Source organism: Cavia porcellus, unplaced genomic scaffold (assembly GCF_034190915.1).
Source record: "Cavia porcellus strain 051 isolate PalLab524CR breed Dunkin Hartley unplaced genomic scaffold, mCavPor4.1 scaffold_1, whole genome shotgun sequence".
Classification (NCBI taxonomy): Eukaryota; Metazoa; Chordata; class Mammalia; order Rodentia; family Caviidae; genus Cavia; species Cavia porcellus.
The window spans coordinates 236914687-236932579 of record NW_026947484.1 but is presented as its reverse complement, the minus strand read 5'-3'; the positions used below and the strand labels follow the sequence as shown (position 1 = coordinate 236932579).

General features: G+C 36.6%; 1 protein-coding gene across 7 annotated transcripts in view; it reads right to left on the bottom strand.

Moving 5' to 3' along the window:
- The window catches only part of Atad2b (ATPase family AAA domain containing 2B), a 145620-nt gene that overhangs the window by 42626 nt on the left and 85101 nt on the right, over positions 1-17893 (bottom strand). For all 7 annotated transcript variants that reach the window (XM_063231829.1, XM_063231808.1, XM_063231816.1 and 4 more), the window contains 2 exons: positions 14954-15089; positions 6544-6730 (listed from right to left, as the gene is read on the bottom strand). In XM_063231829.1, the coding sequence (XP_063087899.1) occupies positions 6544-6730; positions 14954-15089 (323 nt within the window). The remainder of the gene's footprint in view (positions 1-6543; positions 6731-14953; positions 15090-17893) is intronic.

Genomic DNA, 17893 nt, shown 5'->3' with positions numbered 1-17893 from the left:
GAAGGAAGGAAAATGAGATAAAAATAAAAAATGGGTATTGTGAAGTGCTGTGTACATACACAATTCCCTATGAGGCATGAGACCACCAGTACTACAAACATGTATTTAAAAAAAAGAAAAAATCTGGGGGCAGAGTCCAAGCAATTAGGGGGAAGGGGTGTTTAATAAAAGAATTGAGGCAAGCCATGCAGGGCCAAGGGAGAGAAAAGTCAGCAAGTTGAGAATCGGCTATGCCAGGACTAGAAGGAGCACACCAAGAAACCAACCCGACAGCTTTCTGGCACACCACACAAGCGGGGCGGGACCCAGGAAGAGAAAAGTCAGACAGAGTGCGCCACGAGCCTACCGCGTGTGGGCTAAGAATCAACACCACTACCACCAAAGCAACCGAATGGTTTGGAGGACAGGCTGAGTTGACAACTGAGGCCCAAAAAGCAACCGAATGCTTGTATTGTTTGTTTGATTTTGCAGGGGCCAGTGGTCTGAGCATCTATTGGGAGGATAACGGTATGCAATATAGCAAATACAGGGAATTTCCTTCTATCTTGTGTTTGAAATCTAGTGTTGTTCTGATTAATTCTTTTGCTTCATTCTATACTGTTTTGATTGGTTTTACTGTTTTGTTTTGGTTTGATTTTGCTGTATCTGATGAAATGGACCGCTATTGTGAAGATCGGCCATTGTTGTTCTCCTAGTATCCTTGTATCCTGCTTCAAAGTCCTGTACCAATTTTACTGCTTTGTTTTGACTGGCTTTATTTCATTTTGTTTTGTTGGATTTTATTATCTTTAAAATAAAAAAAAGAATTAAGAAAAGTCATATACGCCTATCATCTATTCACAATGAATGTAAGCATTATGTACTACAAATGTACCAATAAAAAAGATTTTTAAAAGCGAATGTAGCAGAAAGCTCCAAGACAGTGTAGTACACTATCTTAAAAGGGAATTTATAGGAAAAAGGAAAAGAAGTTAATGTCATCAAGAAACTTCTAGAATTTGTCTCAGTCATGTGAACAGTATGGTAAACTTACAAAATTATAAATGAAAATAGTAAAAGAAAAATTGGGGGAGTGAAGATGTTGTCCATTTTTTTAAAAATATAAAAGCTTACACAAGTTTAAGTCATTGTCTCCTGCTATCACAAAATGTTAAAACTAATAACAACTCTGTATTACTGGTGTCTTTATTCCAGTCATATTACTTTATGGTCCATTCACCTAAAATTTATTGGGCATCTATGAAAAAAAGATTTATGCTTCAAGAAAATGGATGACAAACATCTTTATAGGCACACAAGATCACCCAGTTATTAACACATCTTTACTATTTTCTGAGCTATAGTAATAATACAAATCAACATTTTATGAAAACCAACTTATTTTTCTAACATACTCATTCCCTAAGAAGTCAAGCATTTCAGTAATTGTGACAGTCTGAACCAAGATAACTTAAACAAAGAGGGGGAGGGAAGATAAGTGTTAGTTTTGCTATGAAAAAATACAGACACTTGTGTAAGCAAACACTAAAGCATCCAAGGCATACGCACAGTAAGTATATTAGTTCTTTAATGCTGTTAATCAAAAGAGATTTCCCCTGAGGAGTCCCAGATACAATCTCTTTCTGGGAAATGAAAAATACTAAAATTTTCCCCATTTAAAATTACTCACAACATCATAGCATGCTTAAACTCTAAGCTTTTTGATAAGCCACACATTTAATTATATATTTACTAATTCAATCATAGCTCTCTATTAATGAAAAAAATAAAATATAGCACATTCATCAGTCTCTCTAAATTAACAGTAGAAATAATATTGGAGGCAAGTTATCTTCAAGGAAGTCAAAAAAGGAAAACCTTAGTGGCCCCTTTTCCAAGTGTGTTAATACTGTTGAAGCTTCTCCTGCGGACACTAACATCCCCAGCCGTGTGGTGCGGTTAAATAACTACTTGAACTTAAAGGGGTAACCAGAAACATTCTAGGCTATCCCGAAACTTTTCCTTCACCTCGGAATACTACGAAGTGCTCAGTAAAATCTATTACCCCCCCCCCACACACACACACCCCAGAGCCACGTTAGGAATTCTGGCATCTGTCTCAGCAATAAATGTCCAACAACCAGGTAAACTACTGTACCTCAAAGTACAATCTACTTAAGACCTACAATACGTTTAAAGTACAGATTTCTAGGGTCCTTTCCAAATTCTGTGAATCAAAACCTCTGGGTGAAAACCCAGGGAATCAGAAATTTAATAGGGATCTTCAAGTGATTCCAATGAACACTGATCTCAAGAAATAATGCAAAAAACTTTACAGTGAATTCCCGTAACAACAATACTGACCAAGAGCTGAGGCTTTCAGATAGGAAAAGCGAAGTTCTATTATATACTTATGCATGGGAATGTTTTAAAGACAGACATACAGTGAAACATTGTCTTCATGGCATGAAGAATACAATAAAGGCTCTTTCCACCTATATCACACATATAAGTAAACCTCTTCATAGGGGACTTAAGACCTTTTCCCTTTTAAATTGCCTTTTGTGCTCACTTTAACCATTTTGTTTGTTTGTTTTGAGACAGAGTCTTGCTGTGTAGTTCAGGCTGGCCTCAAACTCCCAGCAATTCACCTGCCTCTGCCTCCCAAGTGTTAGGGTTACAGGTGTTGTACTACACTATTAAGTTATACCCAACAGTTTATATGAAGTACGTTAAGAGCTTAGGGAAGAAAGAAAGGCATGCAGGAACAATGTCACGGACAGCCCTTTCATATTCCATATTTGTGAGATGTTTATGAGACAGTTTCCTGTTTACAGACTCCTCACCTTAAGAAGACTAACTCCTAAGAGGTGAAGCAAAAGGGAAGAAACAATGAGAATACAGAACAAAGGACTTAAACCCGTCCAGTGGTTTAAACACCTGAGCACGCTCACGCCTTCTCTTCACTAGGTCTTTCCCACCTATGTATAACCAGGCTTGTCAATCCTTACAGATCACAGAAAGATTTGGCTTCATTATTCAATGCTCTTTTTCAAAAATTTGTTGAAAAAAGTGTATTTACAAATTCAAACCAATTTAAAAGATGCACTTAAGCTATTTGGAGAAAGTCTGGGCCTCAGCCCTTCAGCCTGCAAGGGTTCTCACTCAGTCCTGCCGACTTGATGTCCGGGTGGCACTCACTCAAGAATAAGCTCCACCACTTTTTTGTCTTTTTGGTCCTGGCGATCAAACTCACAACCTTGCACTTGCCAGGCAGGCAGGTGCCCGTGCCGCTGAGCTAAACGCCGGCCCGGCAGCTCTACTTCTAGCCAACACGTTCTTAGGCATACACTGAGGACATGAGATGCCTGAACGTAAGGGAAGTGGACACAACAAGGGGACAAAGCTTCGGCGGTTACCGCTTTCTGCTACCAAGTGAGGCCTCTCTCTCCTCCCCATCAAAACAACAGAGAGCACGTGAAGCCAGAAAACGTGCCCAATTTTTAGTGGCTGCTTTTCCCTTTTTATTTGCCTCCTATACATGGCATGCTCCTGTATTGTCAGTTTTTACATTTAGGCTGCTATTCTTTCTTCTGCCTTTATTTTCTATTCTTAGTAAATTTGTTCTTGATCTACATGTAACAAATATGTACCTTTTTCCAGGTTACAGCTATTGCTTTTATCTAAAAAATGCTTTTTGTCATGTAAAATTCAAATTTTTGTATAGTCAAATTCTTTCACAACTTTTTCATGCTTTTATGCACTGCTTAGAAATCATTTCTCACATATATACAAAGTAACATAAATATATTTGCTTGTGGATTTTCCTATTAGGTTTACAGTTCATTGATTACCTAGAATTATTTTGAGAGTATAGAAGAATCTAATTTTGTTTTGCTTTTCTGTTGCCCCGGTTTTAATTTTCCAGACCATACACTAAATAACCCATTTCTTCCATCTACTGACATGAAAGTTACTCACCACTTACCAGCATACGCTATTTCTACAGTGGTCTCAGCGTGGAGCTCCCCTTCTGTTCTGTTACTGTGTCTGCCCCACATCGGTATAAACTCTATCACACTGAGCTATGCCTATAAAAATCTGGTCGGAGTTCTTCCCTACAATTTTCCTCCAGAGTTCACCTTGCTAATTTCACCTTTATTACTGAGAAGAACACAGAACCTTTCTTAGGTTTCTCACTCTAAATCCTGGAGGGATTATAAATGAGATTATGTTTAACTCATAAGGTAATACAGAAGAGAACCCCCAGCTTTCCCATTTGGTCTTAACAGCAGCAGTAAGACGCGTGGTCTAACTAACATGCATCAAGCACTTTGTGCCAGGCCTATCCGATGTGCTCATTTTGATACAACAGCTTGATGTTAACTGTCATTTTCTCTATTTCACAGATGAAACATTAAGGCTCAAGAAGGATAAGGTACTTGTCCCAAATCACAACTAGTAAGGGAATAGTAAAGATTTTACTCTATATGATGCAAATAGGATTCATACTCTAAAAGTGCTGTGATTTAAAACAATGTATGTCTTGTATTTATTAAAATGTCCCTCATCAATTAAATTTTTCTTTTCATCTCCTATATATTGTTTAATTTCTACCTAATGTTAGTTGTTATTTTAAAAAGAATCTTTATATTTATTGTATTTCTAACTTGCTGCAGTTTGCAAAATGAAATCAATTTTAGAACATTATGAAAGTGTTTACCTTAAGAGAATTTTCTTAATTAACCTAAATTTTCTAGTTAACACTATAAACTTTCCAAATATAGTCAAATGATATGCAAATATTTGTAACTTGAATGCATCTAACATTTGTATCTCTCGATTTCTGACTCAATCTTGCACACTTACTAATGATACATTGCTCTTGCTACTAGAGACTCCATTTGTAATAATTTCTTTATGATTATTACTAAACGAGATTGATCTACAGCTTTGTATTCCTTTGAAAGGTTTGGTAATGCTGGTTGGTTTGTTTGTTTTCAATCTCACGGATTTCCCCCTTTTGTATTCTCTGGAGCAGTCTAGTATCAAAATAATCTTATTTTTTAGTATTAAAATAACTTACTATGAAACTTTTTAGGATTAGTGCTTTTATGATACTTGGTCAGTTTCTTCTTCCATACTCAGTACGTGTTTAGAGTCTCTCTTTTCTGGGGTCTATTTCAGTAACTTATATTTTTCTATCAAATCATTTGGACTTATTAAAGGATACTGAATAATTCTCTGACATGTCGAAGACTGCAATGATTTCATCTCACCAAAAAGGAAAAATATGAGCAAACATATTACAACACTCCTGAAAAATACGCACAGCCAGAATGAGTTAAATGCATCAAACTAGAAATAAAATAACAGAAATACAGTTGTTTGTTCAGACCATGGGTTTCTGAAATAAATCTTGGGGGCTGGAGATACAGTGCAGTGGCACAGTACCTGCGTGGCAAGCACAAGATCCTGAGTTCAATTCCCGGTACCTCCTCACCAAAACCTTTAAACAAAGTTTCATAAATAATGAAGTGCTAGTAGGATGTTCATACCCCTCAAACTGTGTATAAAAGAGAAATTAAATCAACACATGTATTTCTTGCTATGTAGGGAATGGTTTTCAATTAATTATGACCTATTACTTATAGAATATAATTTTGGAAAACAAAAACTTGGGTGAGTTTTCCTAAATGCTACTTTCCAGGTATCTAAACCAGGAAAGTATGGTACACAGTCCAGTACAAAATGATACACTTCTCTTATTTCTTTCAGTTATTATACCTAATGAGCACCTGCTGCCCAGCCAAGCACATACTAGGGAGGCCGAGGTGGGAAGATCACCTGAGCCCAGGAGTTCCAGACCAGCCTGAGCTACACTGAGAACCCTCTCAAAAAAATCAAAACAAAACAAAAAATAAACTAAGAAACACTTGCTGTAAGCTGGACACTGTGTCAGACATACCAAAATGGTTACAATATAGTCCCCTGGCTTATAAAATTTACTTCACTCCCAGTTTCAACATATTAACAACTGAACATAAAAACAGTAAGAAATATGTAGTCACCATAACCAGAGTGCTGCTCCATAAGCCATAGGCAATTCATGAGAGCTGAAAACCAAGTATCAGACACACTAAGCTACTGATATAAATATCCATCCATACTCATAATCCTGGTACTTTGATTGGGTATCATTTTCTTTTCTGTGAGAAGTCTCTAAGTAAGTAAAGATATAAGTCTAAAAACCTCTAAAACCACAGTTTAGACAAGAGAGTCAAAAGAAAAAGGCAAAAAAGAAAAATGATTTCACTTTCTATAGTACTTAATGAAACAGAATATTAAAATGGCAATAAAGAAGGAAATACGAGAAAAACAACTGAACAAGTTTTAGAAAACATCACATATGAAAAGGATCCTCTGCACTAAGAGAACGATAACTAGTAAGTTAACACTCATTATCATCCTTCCAAAGAATTTCTCTATCAAACGCTATGCAGGATATATAGAGACATACAGCACCATGACACAGCAGTGTGCTCTGACGTGGTACCAACCTACCTGCGCACAGGACTCTTCAGGTGTTTTGGCACTAACTGAATAAAGTGCTGGGAGATCGAGTCTATGCACAGAGAATCTCTCTAGAGTATGCAACAGTGCTGGAGCAAGGTGAGAAGTTTGACCTGAGCCTCGTTCTCCAGACAGCAATAATCGTGGCCTGTAAGAGGTTGGCTGATGATAAGGTGACCTGTAACACATACAACATGTAATAGTGATTTCAAAGCTATACATCCTGAAGATCAGTATAAAACAGTACACAAAATATTTACAATAAATAGATAGAATTCCAAACTAATAAAACTTTATTACCTTTAGTGAATTTATTATGATTTTAAACTACTTCTGACCATATTAATAAAGAAAATATAAAAGTATAAAATCCATTGTAAAGAAAGAAAAGTACCTCAACATTAATCCTATACCACTTTTCCAACACAAGTAGATCTACAAGTCATTCCAAATACAGGATTTTTTTTGTAGCAGGGGGTACCAGGGATCAAACTCATGACCTCGCGCGTGCCAGGCAGGCGCTGTGCCACTGAGCTATATCCCCAGCCCCCCAGGATTTTTTTTTTTAATGCTTAAAATGGCAATTTTCATGTTGTATATATTTTCCACTGCTATGGTCTGAACATGTCCTCCACAAATTCAATGTTGATGCTTAATCACTCATGTGACGGTATGAACAGGTGGGCTCTTTAGAGTTGATTCCACCAGAGTCTTAAAAGGGGTCCCAAGAACCAGCTAGCTCTTTTGGTCCCTTCTTCAGTGTGAGGACACAACACTCAAAGCGCCTTCTTGGAGCCAGAGACAAACATGGTGGTGTGACCTTAATATTCCAGGCTCCATAATGGGCAGCAATAAACATAAGTGTTCCTAAATTACTCAGTCTAAGGTATTTTGTTATAGCAGGACAAAATTGACTAAAACCACCACAAGTTTTAAATCAGAGATTTTAAAAATTAAGCCCTTTCAGAGATGGTAAGCTTTGTTCCTGTAATCAAAAGCAAAACAAAACAAACAAAAAAGCCCAACTAATTTACCCTACTATAAGGCATCTAATGCTGTACACTAAAGCAGCAAAATAAATTAAACCAAACAATTTGTATTTTCAAAATTCTACAGTACCATTTAAAATAATACGTGAAACTTCTTCATTCACTGAGGACAGTTCTAGAAATTCAAAGGCAATGCAATAAAGATCATGCAAAACAATGAAATGGAAAGAAATAGGGGAAAACGGATACCTGTAAAGGATATGATTATGTACTAAAATATCCAAAAGAATCACTATTTATCAGAAACTACCAATAACCAAACGAGATGGAGGACAGAAAAGGAAGAGGGTGAGAGGGCAGATTTCTTCAACACCATAAATAATCAGTGTAAAATATAAGAGATCCTATTTACAACTGCAGGAACAACACAAAAGGTAAAACAAGACAATATCAAATATCTCAGCCAGAGAAGCATGAAACTGAGTCAGTCCCAAAAACTACATGAACGAAGATTCAAATTCTTCTTAACCATATATTTTACACACTTGACAATTTCAAGTAAAAATCTCTGGAGAATTTGGGAGGGGGAAATTTAAAATATTTTCAACTTTATCTGAAAGAGTAATCATATAACATCACTAAGAAAATTTTGGAAAAGTTAATTTTAGAGCATTAAATGGATGTTACTATCAAGCCCTCTATACAGATTTCTTGCTCATTTTCTTAACAAGCCTATGAAATACAGTTTCCTTTTATTAAAGAGATGAGAAAACCAGGGTTTAGAGTGGTTAGCTATGAGACTATATAAACAGGTGACAGAGCTCCAATTCTCATTCATGGGTTGAGGATGCAGTCCAGGGGTCGAATGCTCGCCTAGCACATGCCAAGGCCTTGTGTTTGATCCTGAGTGTCAAACCCTGTTGCCTCCACAAATAAAAACTCACTCATATCCAGATGCACATGGTTGCAAAGGACAGGTTCTGAACCACAATTAATAGAAAAAAGGATACACTGAAGAAAAGAAACCCAGTGAAACATAACAGCTCAGGAAGCAAATCAACAACTGAAAACATTTCATAAAAGCATAAAAATAAACTTAAGGATAAATTATAAAATTAACATTTAAACATACAGAGGATTCAGATCCTTATTTCACAGTATCACAAAATGAACTTGAGGGCTGAAGATACAGTTTGGCAGTAGTGCTCTTAGGAGCCCAGAATGCCTGAAGCCCTGGGTTTAAAACCCAGGAGCATAACAAAACAAAACAAATTCTAACCCAAATAGAAATAAAAACAAATGATTCATCTATACACTATATACTCATTTTGCTCTGTCCTGTTGTTTATCATAGCATTGGAGAGCTAACACACGGGGCTCTATCCATGAGCCATACAAGTAACCCATACATATACATATACACATTGTTTTTTTTGCTCCCATGTATTTTTAATTCACAGAAACTTTTTGTGACTCAAAAAATCATAATCTAGGGCTGGGGATTTAGCTCAGTGGCTTAAGTGCCTGCCTGGCAAGTGCAAGGTCGTGAGTTCAATCCCCAGCACCACAAAAAAAAAAAAAAAAAAAAAAAAAAAAAAAAAATCAAATCATAATCTGAATCATATGGCAAGCAAATAGAACAATGAATTTGCCATGAACAGCAATGATCCTTAATGCATGAAGAGTCTGTACATAAAAAAGCCAGGCGTGGTGGCACACACTCCTGTATCCCAGGAGGCAGGAGGATCATTGCAACTTTGAAACCAGCCTGGGTTACAACGTGAACCCAAGGCCAACCTGAACTGCATAGTGAGACCCTGTCTCAAAAAGACCAAAAAAAAAAAAAAAAAGACTAGTTTGAGAAAACAATAATCTCTTTAGGGACAAATGACACGAAGAGATATTCACAAAGAAAACAGAAAAAGGTAACATCTTTAAAATGTTTAGGGCTGGGGATTTAGCTCAGTGGCGTAAGTGCCTATCTGGCAAGCATAAAGTCGTGAGTTCAATCCCTGGTACAAAAAAAAAAAAGTTTAATCATGAACAACGGTAGAATGTCTATTATGCTGAACATCTTGGCCCTCGGTACTCTACAATTCCACTGCTACCACAGAGTTTATAACTGAATAATATTTAGTGAAGACGGAAATAAGCAAGTTATAATTCACTGTGATCAATAAATGGAATTGTTTAGTACATGGTGTTATAGAAAATTCCAATTAGAGAAGTGGTTTCCTGGAAGTGTTTACCAAAGCTGAAGCCCAACAGGAGTACAAGCTGAAGAAATAATTCCAAGGAAGAAAGGATGCACAAAGAACCAGAAGCTACAAAGAATATGCACCTTTGGACTCCTCATGGGCTTCCTACAGCCAGCTCTTTCCGCACATGAGCAATGCAAAGCACTAGGGCGGGAGAGAAGAAGCGGGAGAACAGACCTATGAAGGTCTGCGAAGGGTCTTCTGGTGTTAAATGTTTGGAACATGTAGCCTGGACAGAAGAAACACCAGGACACTTTCGAGAAATGCACAGCCATGATAGTCAGCCCTCCACATCCATAGGTTCATATCCGTGGATTCACCCAGAATGTTTGGGAAATAAATGAGTTCTAGGGAACACATACAAACTTCTTTTCATCATTATTCCCTAAACAATACAATATAACTATACCGCACTGACCTTATTTTAGGAATTACAAGTTATCTAGAAATGATTTAAAATATACAGGAAGATGTTCTTATATCATTTTATATAAAAGACTTGATTATCCACCAATTGTAGTATTCCAGCTGGGCCCTAAAATTAATCCCCCGGAAAGACTAAGGGGTAAGTGCCATGTTTGAGAAGATAACCCCAGCTCAGGGTATCAGTACAGTGAAGGATTTTGAAAGAAGGCAGAACAAGAGGTAAGAGGACCAATTAAGGGTCTGCTATTATAATACGGGCATGAGACATTCGTGAGAATCTAAACAAGAAGGGTATCAGAAAAGGAAAGAATAGCCTAAAGTGAACTTTATTTTGTAAGAAAACTCACCAGACTTCATCATTAATGAGAAACAGAAAGGAAAACAAAGAAGTGGAGGGAGGATGGTGCCAAATTCTTGCTAGGACAACTCAATGGATCAGCCGATCTCAGGACTCATAGGAAGTACAGGAGAGAAACAGGCCAGCATCACACAGGAAGATCCTGTGGTCAGCCAATGAGAGACAGGCAACTCGACCGGGTCTGAAGCTCGAGAACCACGTAGCCTTGAGAGCAGTATGCTAGTTATTTATACAGACTTTGTAAGTTAAGAAAATATGAAAATAATAACAAAAATCTTTTTATCTGTTAGAGTAATTAAAAATTAATACCCTTAATTAGTGAGAGGGCGACACTTGGCATATGTTTAAAACCATCCTTACTCACTCCACCCAAAGCACTCACTGACCTCTTACTATTCTCCACAGTTTTTCAGAGGATTTACCTTCTAATATTTTATCTACCTATTACATATACTATTTTATTGCAGGTCTCCTCTGTCTAAAATGTAAGTTTAAAGAGGGCTGGGATCTTTTCCATTTTGTTCACTGAAAGAGCCAAGTACCTCGTATGATATCTAGCATGTAATTGGCACTTTTTAAAAAATTTTTGAATGAGCAAGTAAGTATGTGACCAAACAAATGAATGAGTCAAACAAAGTATTTTTTTCCAATTATATGTCTGAAAAAGGCTTAAAATACAGGACTGGGGATATAGCTCAGTGGTGGAGTGTTCACCTACCACGTATGAAGCCCTGATTTCAATTCATAGCAACAGACACACACACACACACACACACACACACACACACACACACACACACACACACACAGAGAGAGAGAGAGGAGGAAGCAGAGGGGAAAGGGAGGGTGATAAGAGTAGGAAGGGGTGGGGCTGGGGATTTAGCTCAGCGGCATAAGCGCTGGTCTTGCAAGCAGGCAGTCATGAGTTCGATCCCTGGTACCGATAAAAACGAAAAAGACAAAAAAAAAAAAAAAAAAAAAAAAGAGTAGGAAGGGGTGGGGAAATCTTATAAATTTGCAAGACATTAAGAAAATAACACTCTCAGGCCGGGGATTTAGCTCAGTGACCTAAGTGCCTGCCTGGCAAGCACAAGGTCATGAGTTTGATCCCTGGTATCAGCAAAAGAAAAAAAGAAAAAAGAACACTCTCATACATTAGTGGCAAAAAAAAAAAAAAAAGTTAGTATAACTTTACTAAAAGCACTGTAACAATCTGTATCAAAGTTGTAATACTACAATCACACTTTCACACTTCTTTTTGGAGGAGTCTGAGGTAAGGTCTCGCTATGTAGTGCAGGCTGCACTTGAACCTCCTTTTATAGCCCAGGCCAGTCTCCAACTCACAGAGATACTCCTGCCTCAGCCTCCCATGTGCTGGGATTACAATCGAGCATCACCATGCTCAGTAGTAATCACATTTCTTAAAATTTACCTTGAGCCCCGAAACAGATAGTGATGTAAAAAAATAAAGGTAAATACTTAAAAAGATACCCATTACATCACTGTTTATTCAAGAAGAAAACTAAAAACCTCCAATTTTATTAATTCTATAACTTTTGAAAATATCACTTAAGAAATTACATATTATGTTACTATCTTAAAGAATAACATTAAACATATACTAACATTAAATACTCCCAGTATAGTGAATTAAAAAGTACATCACATTAAAAACTTATAGGGGTATAGAATCTACATAAAATAATGTGTAGGTTACTTCTATGCATAAAGAGAACATGGAAGGGTGGTCACCAAAACTTTAACAAATACTGTAAATTACCTTCAGATGTTGGGGCTTTAATTTTTACGTTCTTCTTTATGCTCTTCTTTATTACTTGAATTTTCTACAGTATATCATCTTTCTAATCAGAAAAAACAAAGCTATTTTCATTTTTAAAACTTCATAAAGCTCTGTTTCTAATCCCCTTATGATAACATAAAGTAAGAAAGAAAACTTATTTTTCATCGTAAGGCTTCTGTACCAGATTAGGACACCTTAACCATCTTGACTCCTACTTATCTGGATTCTAAAAAAAACAAGAACAACAACAACAAAAACCCGAAGCTGTCACACTGTTTTAAATTATTCCCAGAAATCACTAGCAATTCCCCGAGCTAGGACATTTAGTGACCAGTGCTAAGGTTAAACTTTCTTCTTGCCTGTTAACCTTTTCTGCATTAATCTGGCATGCTAACTCATGCAATGTAAACCAACTAGAAGAAAATAAAATGCACACATTAAAAAAAAAAAAAAACACCTCTTTGTGTGGTCCTTACTAAAGGCTTTTATTAAGCTCAAATATTAATTTGAAAAAACGTAATGCCAGGAAACAGAAAACCTGGCTGCACAAACTGTCGGCAGCATGATCCTGAGCGACTGTCTGTCATTCAGGTTCCTTGTCTGTAACACAAATGATACTCCTCTAAGTGCTGCCTTATTTACACATGCAGCGCAGGCCTACTGTGTCGGGACACTCTGGGACTTTCATTCCTTCTTACTCAGCAAGTGTCAGTACGTCTCCTATGAAGCTTTCCTAGACAGACAACGACATTAATTCTACTTTCATAAAACTTCAGGCACATCGCAATCATTGTCAACCCCAATACAAGAGCCTCTCCTTCGTAAGATCCATATTGTATCTTTCCATGTTTATGGTGTCAACACCTACTACAGTACCTAGTAGCATACAGCAAACAGAAACAGAAGAATGAATGGGTGAATAGAGGTAAACCAGTAAATGTTACTGAGACACCTACAAAGAAGAGAAAAGCTCGTCCAGGTTATACCTCTCTTACCATTAAATCAAAGTGAATCAATAAACTAGAAAAGATTACATAAAGGAACTTAAAGCAATCCTTTCAGAACACCTAAACTAAGAAAATGGCCATACCAATAGCACACATCAGGGCAAAGAACGTTCTTAATAAAAAGTCAACACAGAACTGGAAACGGAGCTTTCTAATACCAAAATCTATCGATGCATTCTGTTACTGATAACAGAGCTATCTTTTTTTTTTATGGTACCAGGGATTGAACTCATGACCACGCGCTTGCAAGGCAGGCACTTATGCCGCTGAGCTAAATCCCCAGCCCCAACAGAGCTATCTTACCAAATCAGAGCATAAGTCTTGATAGGTAACTCCTATGACTACCTAATTCAAAACCAAACAACTAAAACTGTCCCAACAACGCACATGCACACACTCATATGCTAGCAAAGTAAATGGCAAACAAAAAGTATCTAATTTTCCCATAACTATTACTCAAAGAGCTATAAAACCCAAGAAAGAGTGTAAGAAAACACCACTGAGAACATAAAGGAAATGACTAGAAAAGATGAAGAAAGCTTCTAATACTAGAGCTTGATCTTAACCCATTAGGAAAACAACAAATGAAAGCAACCTGGGCTCACTTCAAAAGAAATAAAAACAAAAAAGGTTTATCAATGTAAATAAACAAAACAACGATTCACCAAAATTTCCTTAAGAGAAACACTGATTTGGGGTGAAGACTTGAATTTGTCCAAAATACCTCTGAAGAAAAATTACTTAGAAGTACATACAATCCAGCCTCTTCTAACAGAAATGCTTTAGACCTACCTGACTGGAGCTTTATGGTCCTTCAACTATGGTGCTAATTATGTAAACACAAGTAATGATGCTGTCAGAATTTGAAAACCATATGGTCTCTTTAATTTAAAATTACATTTGCACTAAAAATATTTACCCATAATGGTACATAAGAAATGCTGCTTTAGCACAGATAGTAAAAAGGCAAAAGTAAATAGAAAAACCATAAAATTCAAATTACATAAGTATAAATCAATGAGATTTTAGAGAATCAAAAGTTATTTAACTACTGAGGAACTTTTAATTCAAAATCTCTTTAGTATCTTTAGAATCCCTAAATCATCACCTGAAACTTATTGTAAAATGTAACTTATTCTAACTCATTGTAACTGTAACTGTAAAATGTAACTCATTATTGTAAAATGAAACTTATTCTAAAATGTGATAAACAAATATTTCATTTCTGTTCATTTTAGTTGAAATAAAAATCAATAAATCTAGAAGCCACAGGTTGATTTCCCAAGGGTAATCTGTGCCCCAATCAAGGAAATGAAAAAAAGAAAATGAAAACATAATCATTAAAAAAAAACAGCAAGAAGAAAACTAGTAGATAAGATTCTCCAAGTTGGGAAAGATAATCTAAATAGCTGATCAGCAAACTAATTACGTAAAAAGGTATATACAGGAAATTTTTCCAGAAAAGACAAAGACCTCAAACTTAAACCACAAGTTAAAAATATATTATCATTCTAAATAAAAAATATCAAAAACAATTTTAAATTAAAAAATGAACAACTCACGTTGTAAAATGAAGGTAGGATTTATGGATAGCAGCAGCTGATGACTGTTTCTTTGGTGATCCTGAGTGACAACTAGTCTCAAAAATTGATAAAGCGTTTTCATCTTCACTATCATCTCCAATTAGAGTTTCTGTATCTGTTCAAAAATAAAAAAGCACAAGTCATTTAACATTAGTATTCTACAGAAGTTAAGAAAAATTGTGACATTAACAGGTAAGTTATCTATCAAGTAATACACATTTACTGGACAAAACGACACACTAGATTACTGTGAATAATTTTATAAATGGACTTAACAAAATTCCTTCAGTATTACAATCTACCTAAGAATTAGGAATGCAAATTAGGAGACTAAACTGATTAAAACAAGTACGGAAGTGGTAGTGTCATAAAAATTGTGCAGACTAAAACTTTTGAATTAATCAAATCAATCCATTTCAGATTTGGTTCAGTTAACAGACAGCTGCATCACCGGCAGTTCTGATAAAAGCAACAATATGGAACAAACTGATTCTTTATCCTTCTTATTTATTTTAGATACTATCCAACTTTCCATGGAAAATCTAGCATATCCAAGCCCAGAGGGATATGCTGTAATGTCAGCAGCACAAGAGACTGAGGCAGAAGGATTTCAAGTCAAAGGACAGCCTGAGCAACTCAGTGAGATCCTGCCTTAAAATAAAAAGAGAGGGGAGCCAGGGATATAGCTCAGTACTCCCGATCCCTAGTACCACAGAAAAAAGAAAGGGAAAGGGATAGGGACAGGGACAGGGGCAGGGAGATCTAGTCTAATTAAGATAAAGGTGTTTCAAAACCATGCCTGGAATCCCAGTGTGCAGGAGGCTGAGGCAAGAGTACTGCCATAAATTCAAAGCCAGTGTGTATCAAAAATAATTTAAAAAAATAAATATAAAGATGGAGATGGAAATTCAGTCAAAGCCAGTCTTAACAGTACAATCATTAAAACTGCACTGGTGTCTCTACAGCCTTAGGTTACTACTTAAAAGGACTAATGAACTAAAATTCATGTAGAGGGTGCAATAGTTAAAACATCCTGGATATACCCTTAAATTCTAACACCTGTATTTCACATGTGCCAATCAAAAGGACCAATCAGATCAACAAAAACTAAAACTACATGTGTAGAGGCTATGAGGAAGCATCAAGATTGGCCGAGGTCAATGATCTTAACCATGGCTGTGTGCACTGTAATCTCACCACTTAGAAGAGGCAGGAGGATCACCTGAGCCCAGGGGCACACGGTGTCCTGAGGCAATATGGAGAGACACACGCTGCAGCAGCCCAAAAGGGACTGGCACAAATCACAGCCTTCCGAAACGGGGCAGGAGGGACAAAATGATGCAGAACTGTGCTGCCAGATGGAGATCTTCAGTGGCTTTTTAAAAAGCTAACATTTTTTTCATTATGTCTGAAGGCATGAGCAGCTATTTTGAAGATAACAAGAGGCATTATGATAGCCATTGGTTTTTTGTTTTGTTTTTTGTACCAAGAATCTAACTCATGACTGCATGCTTGCCAGGCAGGTGCTTACGCCACTGAGCTAAATCCCCAGCTGATAGCCACTGTTGAATTCCTATATCTTGTTTTGAAGTCCTGTATCACTTTTACTGTTGTTTTGACTGGCTTCATTCTGATTTGTTTTTATTCTCTTTAAAATAAAAATAAATAACTTTATACTGGAATTAAGAAAACCTTAGTGTCACTTTATTATAAAACAGGAAATAAGCTTAAGGAAACTTGCTTAAAAAAACAAAATAGGGGCTGGGGATTTAGCTCAGCGGCATAAGCGCCTGCTTTGCAAGAGCATGGTCATGATTTCGACCCCGGTACCTATTAAAAAAAAAAAAACCAGGCGTCAGAAATTTAGCTCAGTGGCATTAAGCGCCTGCCTCGCAAGCGCAAGGTCATGAGTTTGATTCCTCCATACCAAAAAAAAGCTCATATTTTAAAAATACTCTAGAAAGTAACTGAGTCCACCTGAGCTCTAATACAATACAGGGAGGATACTCATCTAAGAAATTATATTAAAGACCAAAAACCTCCAGAATAATACATCTATATAACTAAATCCTGATGAAAAAAATTTGATTGGTCTTTCTCAATGGTGCATGTCATTTAATTCAATTAGCTGGAACTAAAATGTACTTTACATTGATGGGGGGAAATTTAGAGGAAAACAGGTCATTCTGTAAAATGATAATTCTCACATGGAGGTAAAAGAGATATATCTTATAAAAGGGGAAACTTTTACAAATTTTTAAAGATAACATAACCTTTTTCATAAGTTGAAAATTTGGGGGAAGATGCATATTACCAGTTATGAAAAACACAGATTTAAAAAGATCCATACATGGGCCATGGCACAGTATCTGGCTCACAGACAGTGTACTGTGCGCTCCTTTTCCTACTGCAAAATTTAAGAAATCAATCCATGTAAATGTAATCCAGGCAGTTTATGTAACCCTATTCCTACAAATTTAAAATTTTTGAAAAATATATTTACAATGATAGCAAAATTCACTGACAGTATTCATGATTTTATATACACATGTACTTTTTTGTGGTACTAGAGACCAAAGCCCAGACTTCACACATGCTAGGACAAGCACTCTGCCACTGAGCTACGTTCCCGGCCCTTATTACATAACGTTTTCAGTTAGTGCATTTCTCGGAACGTTTTTTCCCCTGAGATAGAATGTAGCTATGCAGCTCAGACTGGCCTCGAACTCAAGACCTCCTACCTCAGCCTCCAAACCATTTTCTACCTGGAGAAACTGCATCCCAGTGAGATGCCACACCACAGAGAACACAAACTACTCTCCTCTGAAATTCAGGGCTTTTACCCTGATTTGATGCCAGCCTAAACCTCTAGTTTTCTCCTGCAAATGAGTGATGCTTTTTAGAGGTAGCTTTCTGTTT